The sequence below is a fragment of the Eubalaena glacialis genome, chromosome 3 (assembly GCF_028564815.1).
Source record: "Eubalaena glacialis isolate mEubGla1 chromosome 3, mEubGla1.1.hap2.+ XY, whole genome shotgun sequence".
In the NCBI taxonomy this organism is placed as follows: domain Eukaryota; kingdom Metazoa; phylum Chordata; class Mammalia; order Artiodactyla; family Balaenidae; genus Eubalaena; species Eubalaena glacialis.
In genome coordinates, this window is record NC_083718.1 from 183,298,244 (window position 1) to 183,313,797 (window position 15,554).

At 51.2% G+C, this 15,554-nt stretch overlaps 1 protein-coding gene across 2 annotated transcripts; it reads right to left on the reverse strand.

The window, feature by feature from the left end:
- Window positions 1-5,053: 5,053 nt before the first annotated feature.
- On the reverse strand, window positions 5,054-14,888 carry CTRC (chymotrypsin C). 2 transcript variants are annotated; one of them, XM_061187077.1, is made up of 8 exons: window positions 14,773-14,888; window positions 13,458-13,549; window positions 13,264-13,361; window positions 12,244-12,369; window positions 11,230-11,366; window positions 10,284-10,429; window positions 9,256-9,408; window positions 5,054-5,256 (listed from the first exon to the last, which is right to left on the reverse strand). In XM_061187077.1, exons 1-8 carry the CDS (start codon window positions 14,810-14,812, stop codon window positions 5,212-5,214), a joined length of 837 nt encoding a protein of 278 aa, XP_061043060.1. In that variant the 5' UTR covers window positions 14,813-14,888; the 3' UTR covers window positions 5,054-5,211. The 2 variants fall into 2 exon arrangements, with proteins under 2 accessions (XP_061043060.1, XP_061043061.1); XM_061187078.1 differs by lacking the exon at window positions 5,054-5,256 and adding an exon at window positions 8,637-8,713 and having other exon boundaries at window positions 14,773-14,886.
- Between the last annotated feature and the right edge of the window lie 666 nt (window positions 14,889-15,554).

Genomic DNA, 15,554 nt, shown 5'->3' on the forward strand with positions numbered 1-15,554 from the left:
AAGCCTGTTCTAGGCCATGCTATGGCTTGCTGTGTGACCTTGGACAAGCCGTGGAAGTTTCTAGGCCTGGGGCCTGCCCTTCTGTGAACCAGGCAGGGAAACGTGTGCCCAGTCTGTTTTGCAACAATGTGGTGAGGATTTGAAAAACATGAACATGCTTACCCAGGAGAAGCACAAAACAGACCCACACAGGTAGGGTTTGGCAGTCCCAGCAACAGGGAGGAGGGAGTGCTGCCCGAGGAGGGCTTTGTTGGGATGGATCAAGATGTATCTATTGTATCCTCCTAAGACGACAACGGTTTCTACTTCTCCAGTAACTTCATCTGCCAAGTGGGGTCAGAGCAGGAACTTCTTAGAAAGGGAGGCTGACACTCACCAAACATATACATCAGATGCACTCACATGTCTTACCTAATCTAAGCCTTACAAAACCTTGCAAAAGGGTCCCATATTTCAAGCGAGGAAGCTGAGGTTCAGAGAGGTAAAGTGACTTGACCAAGATCACACAGCTTCTAAGCGGCAGAATGGGGATTCCAACATAGGTTGGTCTGATTTCCAAGCCCCTTTACTTGATGCCGCTGAAGGTGGCCTTCCGAATGTCCTCCTAGCACTGCAATAAGCCCCTTGTTTTTGGCGGGGGGCGGGGGGAAGAGTGGAGAATATGAGCGAGGGTTCCTGATGGATGTTCTCGCTCTGCCTTAAACCTTCACTCTTATTGCTTGTGGTCTGAGCATGGTGCCAGGCAGGCCAGGCTCTGGTGAGACAGTCCTGCTCTGTGACCACAGATTCTACCTTTTGCCCAGCTAGGAAAGCAGAGCGGAAAGTGGACTCCATCTGTTAAGATCTGAGTTCAAGCCCTCACTGAGTCAGATCTGAGCATTACAGCTTGGAGGGACAAGTCACTTCTCTCCTGGGCCCGAGTTTCTTAGATAACAATCCAGGCCTGATTGCAGGATCATTGTATGGGTGAGAAAATGGGCGTGAGAAAATTTTGTAATCTCCCGCGGATCATGAGGAAGGAGAAGGAGGCTGGGGTACAGAATCCCGTTGCCCTAGACGTCAGAATATCTGGGTTCTAGTCCCAACTGCATTCCCTAAGTCCTTTAACAGTTTGGGCTCTTGTTTATAATCTGTAGCAGTCACTACAACAACAAACTATTTCTGAAGTTTCCTATTTTATCTTGAATTAATGTGACCATGCCATTCTGTTCCATGTATCTGTGTTTGTTTTACTATAAAAATAAGGTTTTCCGGGGCTTCCCTGGTGGCACAGTGGTTGAGAATCTGCCTGCCAATGCAGGGGACACGGGTTCAGGCCCTGGTCTGGGAAGATCCCACATGCCGCGGAGCGACTAGGCCCGTGAGCCACAACTGCTGAGCCTGCGCGTCTGGAGCCTGTGCTCCGCAACAAGAGAGGCCGCGATAGTGAGAGGCCCGCGCACCGCGATGAAGAGTGGCCCCCGCTTGCCACAACTAGAGAAAGCCCTCGCACAGAAACGAAGACCCAACACAGCCATAAATAAAATAAATAAATAAATTAAAAAAAAAAAAAAAAGGTTTTCCCTGTATGAGGTCACTGGACAAATACCAGTTTTGTGCATGCCATGGGCTTGCCATGTGATCCTGGGCAAGTCACACAGGTCCTCTGGCCTGGGGCTGCCCATGAATGAAACAGTGTGAGGGACATATGCCTGGGAGGCATATTGCTGGGAGGGTTTGGAAGTGACAGAAAACTTCACCAAACAGACTTAAGCCAAAGAGTCATTCATTGGGACACAAGATGGAAAAGTCCAGGAGCAGGGCTTACTTCAGGCACAGCTGGATCCAGGGCTCTGGTGATGTCCCTAGGACTCGGCTTCTCTCCAGCTTTTGGCTCTGCTTTCCACTGTGAGAGTCCACTCTCAGGCTCCATCAAGTGGCCTGTAGAAGTTCCAGGTTGTCCTATGGGGACAAGAGGGCTACAGAATCTCTGACCCAGGGTTTCTCAACCACAGCACTATTGACCTTTAGGGTGATGGTTCTTTGTTATGAGAGCCGTCCTGTGCATTGTAGGATATTTAGCAGCAATCCTGGCCCCCACCCACTAGATGCCAGCAGTCCCTTCCCTCCATTTCTGGTTGTGACAACCAGAAATGTCTCTACACATTGCCGAATGTACTTTGGAGAGCAAAACATCCCCTCTTCCTCTTTCCCCCATTTTGCTGTTCTAGCCTCACATCCCTCATCCTCAAACACATCAGGGAATGAGTGAGAGCTTCCTGGTAGTTCCCGCAGAAGTCCTGCAACTCTCTCTGATTGGATCTGCCTCAGGTCACATGCCCATCCCTGAACCTATCGTTGTGGTGGAGGAGGGGCTGCTAGGGTGGATTGGCCAGGCCTGGAGCACAAGTCCCACCTCTAGATCTGGGCTCCAGGCTCCTGATGGAGGTGTGGGGGAGGGACAGCACCAAATAACAATGGAGGCTTCTGGAGGGGGAATGGAGGCTGGGAGAGAGAGTGGGTTTTACAGCCCACTTCCCCCTCTGGGGCTCAGTCCCCCACTGATCTGTTGTGGGACAACAAGGCAATCTGTAAAGTTCTAGCCTCGGCTGGGTCTTTGAGGTCTCAGCGGGGCCAGGGAGATGCAGATGCGAATTTCTCACGGGACGTATGACTCATTCACAAGGGTTCCTCTGAGAAGCCATATGCTCAGTGGTTAGAGGCTTGGGTTTGCACCCCTGTGCCTTCCGGTAGTGACTCTGGTCTGGATCGTCGCTACTCACAGAGTGGTCTGGACCAGCATAGCTTGGGATCTGGTTAGAAATGGAAACTCGGGGGGACTTCCCTGGAGGTCCAGTGGCTAAGACTTCGCCTTCCAATGCAGGGGCTGTGGGTTTGATCCCTGGTTGGGGAGCTAAGATCCCACATGACTTGCGACCAAAAAACATAAAACAGAAACAATATTGTAACAAATTCAACAAAGACTTTAAAAACGGTCCACTTCAAAAAAATCTTAAAAAAAAAAAAAAAGAAATGCAGACTCAGGACTTCCTTGGTGGTCCAGTTGTTAAGACTCTGCGCTCCCAATGCAGGGGGCCCGGGTTCCATCCCTGGTCAGGGAACTAGATCCCACATGCCGCAACTAAGAGCCCGCATGCCTCAACGAAGATCCCGTATGCTGCAACTAAGACCTGGGGCAGCCAAATATATATATGTGTGTGTATATATAAATATAAAAGAAATGCAGACTCTCCCACCCAGGCCTACTGATTTAGCATCTGCAGTTTAACAAGATACCTAGGTGATTTTTCTGCACGTTAAAATTTGAGATGACCTGGGCTAGAACAAGTTTCATCTCTTTAACTCAATTTCTTCACCTACCAAATGCAACAATAACAATCCCATCTATCTCTTAGGATTGTTGTTAGAATTAAGCAACGGTTTATTCACTTGAAACACTGAGAATCATAAATGTGCAATAAAATGTTCACTCTTCAAGCCTTAGACCTGTAAGCCTCAGCTATCAGAATAGCACAGAACTCTTCAAACTTTTCCATCAAAGAATCCTAGAGATCAGGGGTTGGCAAACTGTTTCTGTAAAGGACCAGATAATAAATATTTTAGGATTGTGGGCCATACGGTCTCTGTTGCAACTACTCAACCCTGCTGTTACAGTGCAAAAGTAGCCCGATAGGCATAGCTGTTTTCCAATAAACCTTTATTTACAAAATAGATTTGGTTTGCAGGCTCCGGTTTTCAGTAGATTAATGATGTGGGGTCTAGCATGCAACAGTCACCACAAGAGCAAAATGTCTCCAGAGTCTCATTCTTCATCTTGAAAGCTTGATCTGAATTTTGCAGCTTATTTCATAGCACAGCTGGGTTTATTTTAATGTGCATTTTTTTCTTCCCACACAATTTTCATAGGAAATCAGTGCTTTGGGAAGATGCTCTGTGTTTATTCTCTGCCATTACCTGCTCCCCAGCCCATCACCTTGTGAAGCTTTGCAGATAGGTGCCCCCCACCTGATGAGAGTGAGCTTCAGGGGACTGACCCCCACGGCCTGCTGGGAATGAAACTCCCTCTCCTAAGGAATAAAAGGGAGAGGGAGGATTTCCCAATAGGGGTCCAGGTGTGAGGTCAGTAGTAGTAATGATGCCTCCGATCACAAGCCTCTGTTATTTTGTTGGCTCCCACAGGGAGGGAGGGAGGGATGGAGGGGAGGTGCCCATTTTACAGATGAGAAAACTGAGGCTCTGAGAGGTTAAGTGACTCAGTTGCTGTCATTGCCTATCAGTGGCAGAGTTCAGAGCTCCAGTATAGTGACCGCCTTCCCTTCTGCCCTGCCATAGTTTATGCTATTAATTTGTGTCCAAGATAACGGGGGGTGTGGGAGATTGCCAGGATGGCTCTGATCCTTCACCCGTCCCTGTATCCATGCCTTTTTTTATGTAACTTTGCTGTGGCCTCCTGGGAGGAGGATGAGAGCCCTGTGGAGCTGAGCTGCCCCAGCCAGACCCAGACTTGACCCCTAGACATATGAGTGATTCCAGCCAAAATCAGCAGGGCCACCTAACTGACCCCAACTGACCCCAGGCGAGTGAGCAATAAATACTTGTCATTGGATGCCACTGAGCATTTGTAGTTGGTTTTTACTCAACATTATTAATTATGCTGGAAGTAGCTGATACAGTGGGTAAAAGCCTTTGTGAACATCTTTGAGCAACAGTTCTCCTCTTAGGTTTCTGTCTACGTGGGCTCATTGCCAGCTTCACTCAAGTTTGTCAGCACACGTACAGCCTCACCCTTTCCTGGCAGGGCCACTAGAGGAATCAGTGTGTGAGGGGGGCCTTGAGATTTCGGGATTAATGGCAGAATAACATGGTTGTTAGTCACACAGGCTCTGGAGTCAGACTACCTGGGTTTAAGTCCTGGTGCCCCATTACTAGCTGTGCAATCTTGGGTGAGGGTTTCTTTTTGTTTTGTTTTGTTTTTGAGCAGAGAAAGGTTTATTGCAGGGCCAAGCAAGGAGAATGGGCAGCTCATGCTCAAAAAGCCTGAACTCTCCAAAGGTTTTTGGGAAGAGTTTTTATAGGCAAAATTTGCAGGGAGGGCTCCAAGGTGTGTAACCTTCCTCAGATTGGTTGGTGGTCAGGTGACAGGGTGGTGTTCCAGGAATCTCCATCATGAGCCTTCTGGCTCTGACCAGTGTGCAGTCCACGTGCTTGGGCTCAGCCTGAAGTTACCATCCTCCACCTGGGTGGGGGCCTTAGTTCCTGTAAAAGAACGCAGAGATAGGTATCAAATTGTTATTGGGTGAGCTTTTAAACCCCTCTGAGTCTCAGGTTCCTCATCTGCAAAGGGGGATAATAATCAGGGTTGCCAGGATTATTAAATGAGATTGAGTATATAAAGCCCTTGGATGGTACCTGGCACACAGATTACCAAGTGCTCAGTACACACTAGCCACGGCGCCTGCATTAGACACACAATGGCACTCTAGTGGGTCACTGGCATGAGGGCTCTCAGGCCCCCAGGCCAGGGGAACTCCTGCCGAGGCAGAAGGTGGAGGTGGAGGGTCACTGCCTAAGTGCCCACTCTCCCTGGCTCCCAACCACTGGTTTGTGACCTCTTGGATAAAGTCTACAGATCCTTGCTCTCATCCCAGCCAGACCCCAGGGAGTCCTTCCTGGCCCCTCCTTTGCCTCCCTCTTACACTCCCCACCTCGTACTTTAGATTTTGCCAGAAGGGAGGAGTGATGGTGTATTTATCTCCTATTGCTGCTTTAACAAATTACCACAAATACAGTGCTGAAAACATAAAAGTGTACTTTTTTACAGCTCTGGAGGTCAGAAGTCCACAATCGGTGTCACTGGGCTAAAGCAGGGCTGGTTCCTTCTGGAGACTCTAGGGGAGAATCCTTTCCCTTGCCTTTTCCAGCGTCTAGAGGCTGCCTGCATTCCTTGGCTTGTGGCCCCTCCCTCCATCTACAAAGTCAGCAGCATCACATCTTCAGATCTCCCTCTGACTCTGACCCCCTGCTTCTGTCCTCATATCTCCTTGTGACTAATCCCTCTTATAAGGACTCTTGTGATTCCACTGAGCCCGCCTGGATAATCCAGGCTAATCACCCCATCCCAGGATCCTTAAATTAATCAAATCTGCAAAATCCCTTTTGCCACACAAGGTAATGCATTCATATGTTCTGGGATCTATGGCATGGACATCTCTGGAGGGCTATTATTTTGTCTACCACAGATAGGCATTGACCCTTGTATATAACAGTGGATCTTGTCCCTGAATCTGAGAATTTTACACTATTGTTGAACAGACAGAACTGTGGCTTATGTTTTACCATTTATTAGCTAATAAAAAGTAGCTTTGATAATCCAATCACATTCCCCAAAGTTATATAGATTTGGCACTGGTGGGGATGCTGCTGTCCAACACTATACATATGTCTCTTAAATAATTACTGAATTATTACTGAATTACTGAACCTATCTCTCCTTTCCATCTGCAGCTTGATGGTTGGGGCCCCATTAATTCTGGCCTAGAACATTGCAGCAGCCTCCTAACTGGCCTCCCTGTCTCCATTCTTGCCTGCTTCAAATCACCCTCCATATAGCTGTCAGATGAATGCTTTAGTGTGTACATATGACCACAGAGATCACTTCTCTATCTAAAACCACTCTACGGCTCCCTATTGCCCTCAGAATAAAGTCCCAACAACCCTCTACCATGGCTACAAGTCCTTCCAGGAAGGGCCTTTCTCACTCTCTAGCCACATCTCTTGCCCCTCCCTGTTAGGGTGACTGACCATCCCAGTTTGCCTGGGACAGCACTGAAAGTACCACTTCCTAGAAAACTACTCAGTGCCAGGACCACTGGTCACCCAGTCCCTGCCCTGTGCCTTATGCTCTAGCAACACCTTCTGCTTGGAGATTCTTCCAAGCAGTTACCATGACTTTGCTTATGGCCTTCCCTCAGTCAGGAAAGTGACCCCTTATGTTATCCCCCAGGGTATCAGTTAGGACTGTGCTGAGCTGCAAGTAACTGAAAACTGGACTACAGTGGTTAAAACAAATGCAGGTTTATTTATTTTTTACATAACTAGGCATTCAGAGAACGGTTGCTGGCATCAGATCTGCAGCTCGATGATGTCTGAGCTCACGTCTCTGTAATTCTCTTCGCCACAAGAAGGTTGCCTTAGTTCCAGGCATCATATCCATATTCATATTCATCACAGGGCGGTAGAGCATGGTGGTCAAGAGCATGGGCTCTGGGGCCAGATTAACAAAGTCTGGATCCCAGCTCTATCACCTCCCGGGTAAATCACCTTGGGAAGTCACTAACCATCTCTAGCCTCAGTTTTCTCATTTGTGAAATGGAGATGATGTTAATAACCTATGTCTTAGGATTGTTTTGGGGATTAAGTGAGGTAATACATGTAAAACCTGTAGAACGGTACCTGGCACAGAGTAAGTGTTCAGTAAGTGTTAGCTATTACTTTGATATTATAACTGCAAGGGACCTGGGGACAGCAAGAATTTAGCATTTTTAGCCTCCAGTATAGAGACAACTACAAAAGGAGGAGGCTGGGAAGGAAGTTTGGGTCAAGCAACCAGCAGCATCTTCTGTATTTTGGTACCTTCTATTCAAATGTAAAGAATACATTACACTGGGCATCACCACCTCTAGGAAGCCATCCTGGACTCTTCCTGCCAGCTCTCACTGGTTTAAGTGTCCCTTTGCTATGCTCCTGGACTGTATTCCTACCTTCACACTTACACCAGGGAACTCAATGATCTGTTTATGGGTCTGTCTCCTGCAGAGCAGGGATCTTGTCTGGACCATCCCTGGATTCCCATGGCTGAGCTGGTGCTGGGCTCCTTGTAGGCCCCATTGCTGGTTGAGAAAATAAAGTACTTTTTGAGAATGAGCTTGACATCGTGGGAGGCCATGGTCCCCATCTCCAGGAACCAAAGTCTGATGGGGAAACTGGACAACTCATGGACCAACCAGAGGCAGCCGTAGTTGATGGCTTCCCTAAGAGGACTTCAGAGGCCGGGTTGGGGGTACCTCCTTCCATAGATCAGCACATCCTCAGGAGCGCCCTGGACCAGAGACCCTATGGTCAGGAGTCGGGGGTCCCGCTTGGATGTACCTCACTGGACACTGGGTCCCTCTCTTTTCTGGCCCCCCTTGCCCTCCAGTCGGCCTCAGGACCAGAGGGCCCTGCCCTGAGCCTCTTGCCTGTGCATCACTGGCCGTCTGTTCCTGTGATCTGGCCCAGCTCTTTCCTTTTCTGGGCCTGAGCTTCCCTGCCTGTCTAGTGCAGTGCAAGCTTTCCCACCTCTGACCTGCTGTGACTATGTGTGGAAGCCATTGCAGTTTGATCAGGGCCTGGTGGTTCATGGCTTATGAGATGTGCGGGGATGGGGCAGGTGTCTGGTGTGTCCTTAATTCATATTCCCTCAGGCACCAGGTGGCTTCCTGGGGGTGCCCCCTCCACCAGCATCCCCAGCAGCTCCCTCCAAGGCCTAACCAGCCTGGCTGAGGGGGATCTCTCATTGCACCCCTGGTATGGAAACGGGCAGCCCCTAGAGAGCCCGGGAACCCGCAGGGGACGCGCAAATCAAGAACGCAGGTCGCTTGAGGGGGAAGGAGGTTTATTGTGGTTGCCGGGATTTGCGGCCTTGCTTCCCAGGGATGAATCACAGCTGTAAGTTCTGGAGAAGCAGAGAACAGAGTGAGGGACTCTGGGGGGTGGTGAGGCTCTGCCGGGAGGGTAGGAACATGGCCGGCAGCCCCGGGCCTTGACAAGCCAGGCTTGCCTCTGCCCAAGGGGTCTGGCCCTCTCGGCAATTCCAACCACTGTGCAGGTGAGCTCAGGACACCTCCGGCTCCCAGGGTGGAAGCCCCCAGCCCAGGGTGACTCTCTGTCCCCCCACCCTCAAAATATAGACGGCCATCCATGCCGCCCCCTCTCCTGTGCTGGGGCTACGTTTCACATTTGGGAGCCCTGGTGGGGAGCCTGGGCTTGGGACAGAAGTATTTGCTGAAGCCAGTGGATGAAAGGGTGGGGAAGTGAATGGCCTTTTCCTTCACTGCCCCTGACTCAAGGCTGCATGCAATAAGCACTCGATCAAAACTTCTTGAAGGAGTGAGTGAGTGAATGGAGTGAGAGAGAGTGAGTAGGGGAGTGAGTGAAGGAAGGGCGAGGGAGGGTGAGGGGTGGGTGGTGAGGAGGGGGCCGGGGAGGCGCACCCACCTGGTTGATCCAGTTGATGTAGGCGGACACACGGGTGAAGACCGTAGGCTTCTTGAGGGTGTTGCAGCTCAGCCCGGAGCCGAAGCTGACAATGCCCCGCAACTCCCAAGAGCCGTCCTGGGCCTGGCAGTTTAGCGGGCCGCCCGAGTCCCCCTGCACCAGATGGGGCGGGTGTCAGAGGGAGGCTCGGGAAGCAGGTGAGGGTCAGGGCGGGGCATGTGGGTTGGCCTCTCAGCCTTGGTACCCCCTGTTTGGGCCTCAACGTGTCCATAGTGAGGGAGGCAGAGAAAATGTGGTTTGTGGGTAACTTGGCCTTATTCTGGGGGGCCCTGGGGTGTCAGACTAGGTCTTGGTTTGCTGTGTGATCTTGGGATGTTGGGAACCCTCTCTGTGCCTTGGTTTCCCTAGCTGTTCAGGTCACCATGCCTAAGACTCTGAGCTGCCCAGAGGGATGAGGATGCTGGGAGCCGTGTAGGAGACCCGGGAAAGTGAAGAAAATGGAAGTGGGGAGAGGCTCGTGTGTTTGAAAACGGGACAGTCCCTGATTGTCCTAGATGTTTCTTCGTTCTGTGTCAGACTCCCTGAGTCTTCTGTCTCCCTGGACCGATGGAGCTGATGGTATGAAGGAACGTGTGCCCGGACTTCACCGAAGTCTCTTCTACCTGTGTTAGACTCAATTAGTCCTCATAGCAGCCCTGTGCTTACTATCGCTCCATTTTATGCATGGGAAAACTGAGGTTCAGATAAATCAAACAGCCTGCCCAAGGTTACACAGCTATGAAGTGGGGAGACCGGGACTCGGACTCAGACTCACATTCAACTTTCATGCTCTGGCCACAGTGCTGGTGGGGGAGGGGAAGGGGGACGGTGACAAGTTTCTCCTAAGCTTCTTAGGCCCAGCTGGGGCTCAGTCTCCCCCCAGGGAGAGGGTGTGGCGTCTCCCCACTTCTCACTCCTTTGCCCTCCTCACTGCCCCCTTCCATCTGGCCACCTGCGGTAGGGACATGGGGCAGCGCCTCGACACTTACGTTGCAGGCTGAGATGACGCCATCACCCCCGGCGCAGACCATGGTGTGCTTCACCATGGTGCCCCACCAGTCTTTCTGGGAGCACGTGGCGTGATCCACCACGGGCTGCAGGCCCTGCTGCAGCTCATCAGCGATGGGGCCGTTGGCTGGAGAGAGAACGGGTGGTGACCGGGCAGTCAGCCCAGGCAGCCTCAGCCCCAGCCCAGGCCCAGGCCTTCAGGGAACAGAGGGCTGGATGGGGCTGGGACAGGACCGGGTGAGTTCTGGATAGACTTTGAGGGACCCACACACAGGCCCTTAATTGAGAGGCGAGACTCTGAGCCAATGGTCCTGAACTGTTTGGGTTAGATACCCCTCTAAGGGCAGGGAAGGCAGAACCAACCCATAGAAAACCCTTAAGAAATAACCACTGGGTTATCTTTAATTTGGGTTCTGGGGTTTTAATTGCCAATGGTTTCCCTGTAGTTCTCTGCCTTTGGTGTCACACATTGAAAGGTCTCTCTCAGCCCCAAATTTTCCAAATTTTAGAGGATCTGCATTTTCATCTAAGTATTCTGTAGTTTCACTTATTTGCATTTAACCTTTTAATTCAGTTGGAATTTACTTGGGCATGTGGTATAACATAAGATCTAATCCCCCACCCCAAAATGGTTAGTTTCATTTTTTTAATAGTCACTTACATGGCACTTAGTATGTGCCTAGCCCTGTTCTAAGCCCTTGACAAATTCTAGTCCATTTAATCCTTATAACACCCTTTATATGCACTTGTTAGAGCGTCTGCCACATGGTATATGCTTAATAAATATTAACCATTATTACAAAATTAAAAAAGATGTGAAGATGTTAAGGCAAAAAGGAAAGTGGTGGGCAAATGTGGGTGGTGTGCTTATCATGGGAGCTGCTTCCTCCAATAAGACACTCGTGTTTGGCCAGGGGCTATACTCACTCCAGAGACGGCCCCAGCCAGTGACGTAGCAGGGGTAGTCCTGAGGCAGCAAGGAACCCTCCTCTGGCAGGCAGGCTAGCTGGATGGTGTCACTCAGTTCCACGGTCTCCGCCAGTTTGATAAGGGCAATGTCATTGCTGGAATCCAAAGTGGAGGTGGTGAATGGCAGGAGGGCCTGGTCCCCCAAGCCAATGCTAAGAGACCCAAGCTGTGAGTTGGGAGTCGGGCCAAGGGTGAGCAGGGATCCTCTGTAAACATTCTGGACCTCCAGCTTCTTACTGGCAGACAGAGATGCCGGAGGAGCAATGATCTGCCTTCTAACCCCATCACCCGCTCCTGTAGGTGTAGCTTCTTCCCCCCCACCCCGCACCACCTTGTGTCTTCACATCATGAAAGGCTTAACAGAGGGGAGACAAGAGCAGAAGCATTCTGAACCACTGCAAGGTTATGTATCAACTGAAATTCAGCTAAGCAAATTGGAAATTATAACGATAAAAACACTTGCGGATGCAATTTTTAATGTTTCCGTGTTGCCAGAATGAAAATGGACAACCCTAGAGAGAGCCTGGTTTGATTTCTAGTTCTGCCATGTACTGGGCTGTGTGACCTGGGACACATTCCTTAACCTCTCTGATCCTCGGTTCCTTGTCTAGGGCTATTGTGAGGATTAAATAAGAGATGGCATGTAAGCTGCTTATTACAATGTGGGCATGCAGTAGGCATCAGTAAAGGTGAGTGCTGGCTCATCCTCTGGCTGAGAGACTTCAGGTAATACACTGTGGGAGCCTCAGGGTCCTTATTCCCTGTGTACTTTCCAGAGACCCTTGGCCAGTGATGGGTATTGGAGGGGTGTCCATCTCCACTTAGCATTTTGCCATTTTGCGTAAAGTCATCACCTGTTGGCTGTTCAGGATAAGGATGGGGTCCAGGGACAGGCTCCGGCTGCATCTCAGGGACCCCTCCTTCTTCTGAGCTGCTCCCAGGGGGCTGTGAGACAGCCAGCTGGGCACTCACCGAATTAGGAAGGAGTTCCACTTCTTGTGGACAAAGATGGTGTCCACGCCCACGAACAGGGAGCCTTCCTCATTCTCCACCTCCAGGTTGTTCTTCCCCAGGGCCACGCGGTAAGTCAGGGTATTGCTGGACAGAGCAAGGGAACCGGGTCAGGGTGGCCTCCTGTCCCCACTGGCCGGTGGGGTAGAGGGGGAAGTTGGGTCTTTAGTGACCCAGCTTTGGGGCCACCGTGGGACTTGTTTGGGGGAAGGGAGTGTTCATTCCATTGACCCTTCCCAGGGCACGGGGTAAGGACCCTGGTCTTGGAGTCAAGTCCACTTTGACTGCTAGGTGGGTAGGCTCGGCCTCAGTTCTCTCACCTGTAAGGTGGAGATAATCTTGGAACTCAACTGCCAGGGCTGCTGTGAAGATGAACTAGTCCACACTGCTGCTGGCCTGCATTCTCTCTCCTGCATTCCTCTCTAACCGCCTCTTCCTCTCCCCTCACACAAACTGCCCCTGCCACACCGGCTTCCACTTTATTTCTCAAACGTACCAAGTGGGCTCCCTCCTCTGGGCCTCTGCATTAGCTGTTCCCTCCACCTGGAACACCCTACCCCCAGACCAATGACGTCTTCCCTTATTTCCTTCAGGTCTTTGCTCAAACATCCCCTTTCAAGAGAGATCTTCCCCTGGCCATGTCATTTAAAATAGAACGCCTCATACTTTTTATTCTCTTCCTGCTTTATTTTTCTTCATTGCCACTTGCTTTGTTATATATTTACTTGTTGAATGGTCTGTCACTCTGTCTTCCACTAGAATATAAGCTCCCTGAGAGCACAGACCGTGTCCTCACTGCTGTGTTCCCTGGCGTACAGTAGGCGCACAGTAAATACTTGTGGAATGAATAAATGAACAACTGAGTTACTGGATGGGAGTAGCTTATTTAGCCCAGTGTCTGGAGTGTGTGCTCAAGAAAAGCAGCTTATCAGGCTCCTGCTCCCGGGCGAGGGCGGGGTGTCTGGGCAGCATCCCGTTCACCTGATGCAGTGGGCAGCTGTAAGGACGTGATTGGGGGTGATCAAGGTGCCTCCGCAGGTGTGCCTCCACGTGCCATTCTTGAGGTATTGGAGGGAGATCTGGAGGAGGATGGGGAAGGACCACGTGTCAGCCCCCAGGGACCTGCTCCCCACCCGCCTCCACCTTGCCTTCCCCACCTGCTGCCGTGCGCTTACCTGCCAGGGCCAGCTGTGGGGAATGGCGTTGTCTCCGCCCACCACCCGGGCTGATAGGTTGGGCTGGAAGATGGGGACCCCGCAGCTGGAGGCTGGGGATACAGGAGAGGAAGAGCACAGGTGAGCCGGGCTGGCATCGCTTTGGGGAAGGGGCAGGTGGAAAGAGCACACATTTGGGGGCTGGGCAGACATGGGTTTGACTTTTCCTGCATGACTTTGGGGAAGCCGTCGAGTTTGCTGGGCCGCAACTTCCCTTTCTGTGAAACGGGGAGACTAGCACTAACCTGGTAAGTTCGTCCTGAGAACTAAATTAGATGATGCAGGTAAAGAATTGAGCAAAAGACCTGGAGTGAATGTTTAATCATTGAAGGAAACCCAAAGTGGCTGGCCTTTGGGTGTGTGAGTGCCCAGGTACACCTGTGTCCTTCATTCTTACCCTGCTGTCCCTTTTCAGGCCACAGCACAGTGGGGGTGTGTGAGCACTGAATCTACAGAATTCCAGACTGTCACAGCTGGGGAGCTGTGTGGAACAGTCAAGAGCAAGTGCTGTGCAGTGAGAAAGACCCAGACTCAAATTCTGGCTCTACCACTAACCAGCCGTGTGATCTTGAGCAAGATACTGAGCTTCACTGAGCCTCGGGGTCCTCATCTGTAAAATGGGGATATTAACAGACCCTGCCTCTTAAGGTTGTTGTAGGATCAAATTGGCTCCTGAACGTCAAGGGCTTAGCACAGTGCTTGGCACATAGCAAACATGCGGTACACAGGAGCAGCTATTATTATTATTACTGTTGTTATTAGCTGGAGGACTCTTAATCAAGTGCTCTCATTTGCCAAAAGAGCCAGTGAGCTTTAGAGAGGGGAAGTGGCTTGTCCAGGTCCTGCCAAGAGAGAGAGTGACATTCAAGCCAAGTTCCTGGATTCCCAATCTGGGAGGTCACCAGCATGGGGGGGAGCAAAGAATCCCCAAATGAGAAATGCCAATGCTGGGAAAGGTAGGCCCTGATGGCCCCTGGGGTAACTCGGGATGAGGCATCTTCTGCGTCCCTGGTGCTTTCCATACCTCATGGCTCATCCTCACCCTGGCGTGAGGATCATCATTCCTATTTTGCAGATATGGAAGCAGAGTTGCCAAGCAGGCAAGTGGCTCACCTGACACACAGCTGGTCAGTAGTAGCTGAACCCACATGGGACCCCAAAGCTCCTTTCCCGAAGCCCTGGAGAGCAGAGCGTCCCTGACCCCATCCTTGTCCCCAGGAGGCCAGCCCAAGCTCACAGCCCGCTGGCTGCAGCTGGTCCCCAAGCCACAGCTTACCGTAGGCCAGGAGCGCTGTGAAGACTGTGACGCCCAACATGCTGTGAGCGCTCAGGATCGAGTGGCCGTCGAGGTGACCAGGTCCGCACTTATAGGCAGGAGGAGGGCGGGCCCACCTCTTCAAGGCCGAGCCACCCCTTGGGAGAAACCTGTTCTGTCAAGGCCCTTTCCCTGACCTTGGCTGGTTACTGTTTAATTTGTGCAGGAGCTGGAGCTGGCTTGGAGGCATGGGTTTCCCAAATACCCTGAGACAGAGCAAATCTGACGTTTGCAGGTTTTGGGGGCCCTGCCACGCTGCTTGGCCTGACTCATTTTTTAAAGTTGTCATTTACTGTGCCGGGTGTCGTGCTCAATACCTCTTGCAGTCACTTAATTCTCCCAACAACATGCGGTAGACACTCTTGTCCGCTCATTAAACTTCACGAAGCTGAGACTCAGAGGGTCAGGGGCAATCCGGGGTCACACAGCTGGGCAACAACAGACCCAGGATTTGAAGTCAGCGCTTCTAACGTGAGTCTGGGGCCGCAAACACCTGTGATGCACCGTTTCCTTCTCTGTCTTTATAGCTCTTTGTTTGCTTCCCGTCCTTTTCTTTCTCCCTTATTCAACTAATACTGTCTGGTCTTGGGGTACCCCCTGCTCTCCAGCACCTCCTCCCCAGGCTGTGGATGGAGGCTGAGGCGCTGGCACATCCTGGGAGGTGCTTGGTGGGCTAAGTTCCTACTTGGAGCCAGCTCAGTTGTCTCCCAGCAAGGTCTTCAGTCTCCCCGTCTCTAAAATGG

What these genes read in the sequence shown, in the direction of transcription:
- CTRC (XM_061187077.1), bottom strand. Translation starts at nt 14,812, where the DNA reads ATGTTGGGCGTCACAGTCTTCACAGCGCTCCTGGCCTACG. An exon ending in TGGAACTCCTTCCTAATTCG is followed by an intron (nt 11,367 to 12,243) that starts GTGAGTGCCCAG and finishes TTTGGATTCCAG; the next exon opens with CAATGACATTGCCCTTATCA. An exon ending in GCGTCATCTCAGCCTGCAAC is followed by an intron (nt 9,409 to 10,283) that starts GTAAGTGTCGAG and finishes CATCTGGTGCAG; the next exon opens with GGGGACTCGGGCGGCCCGCT.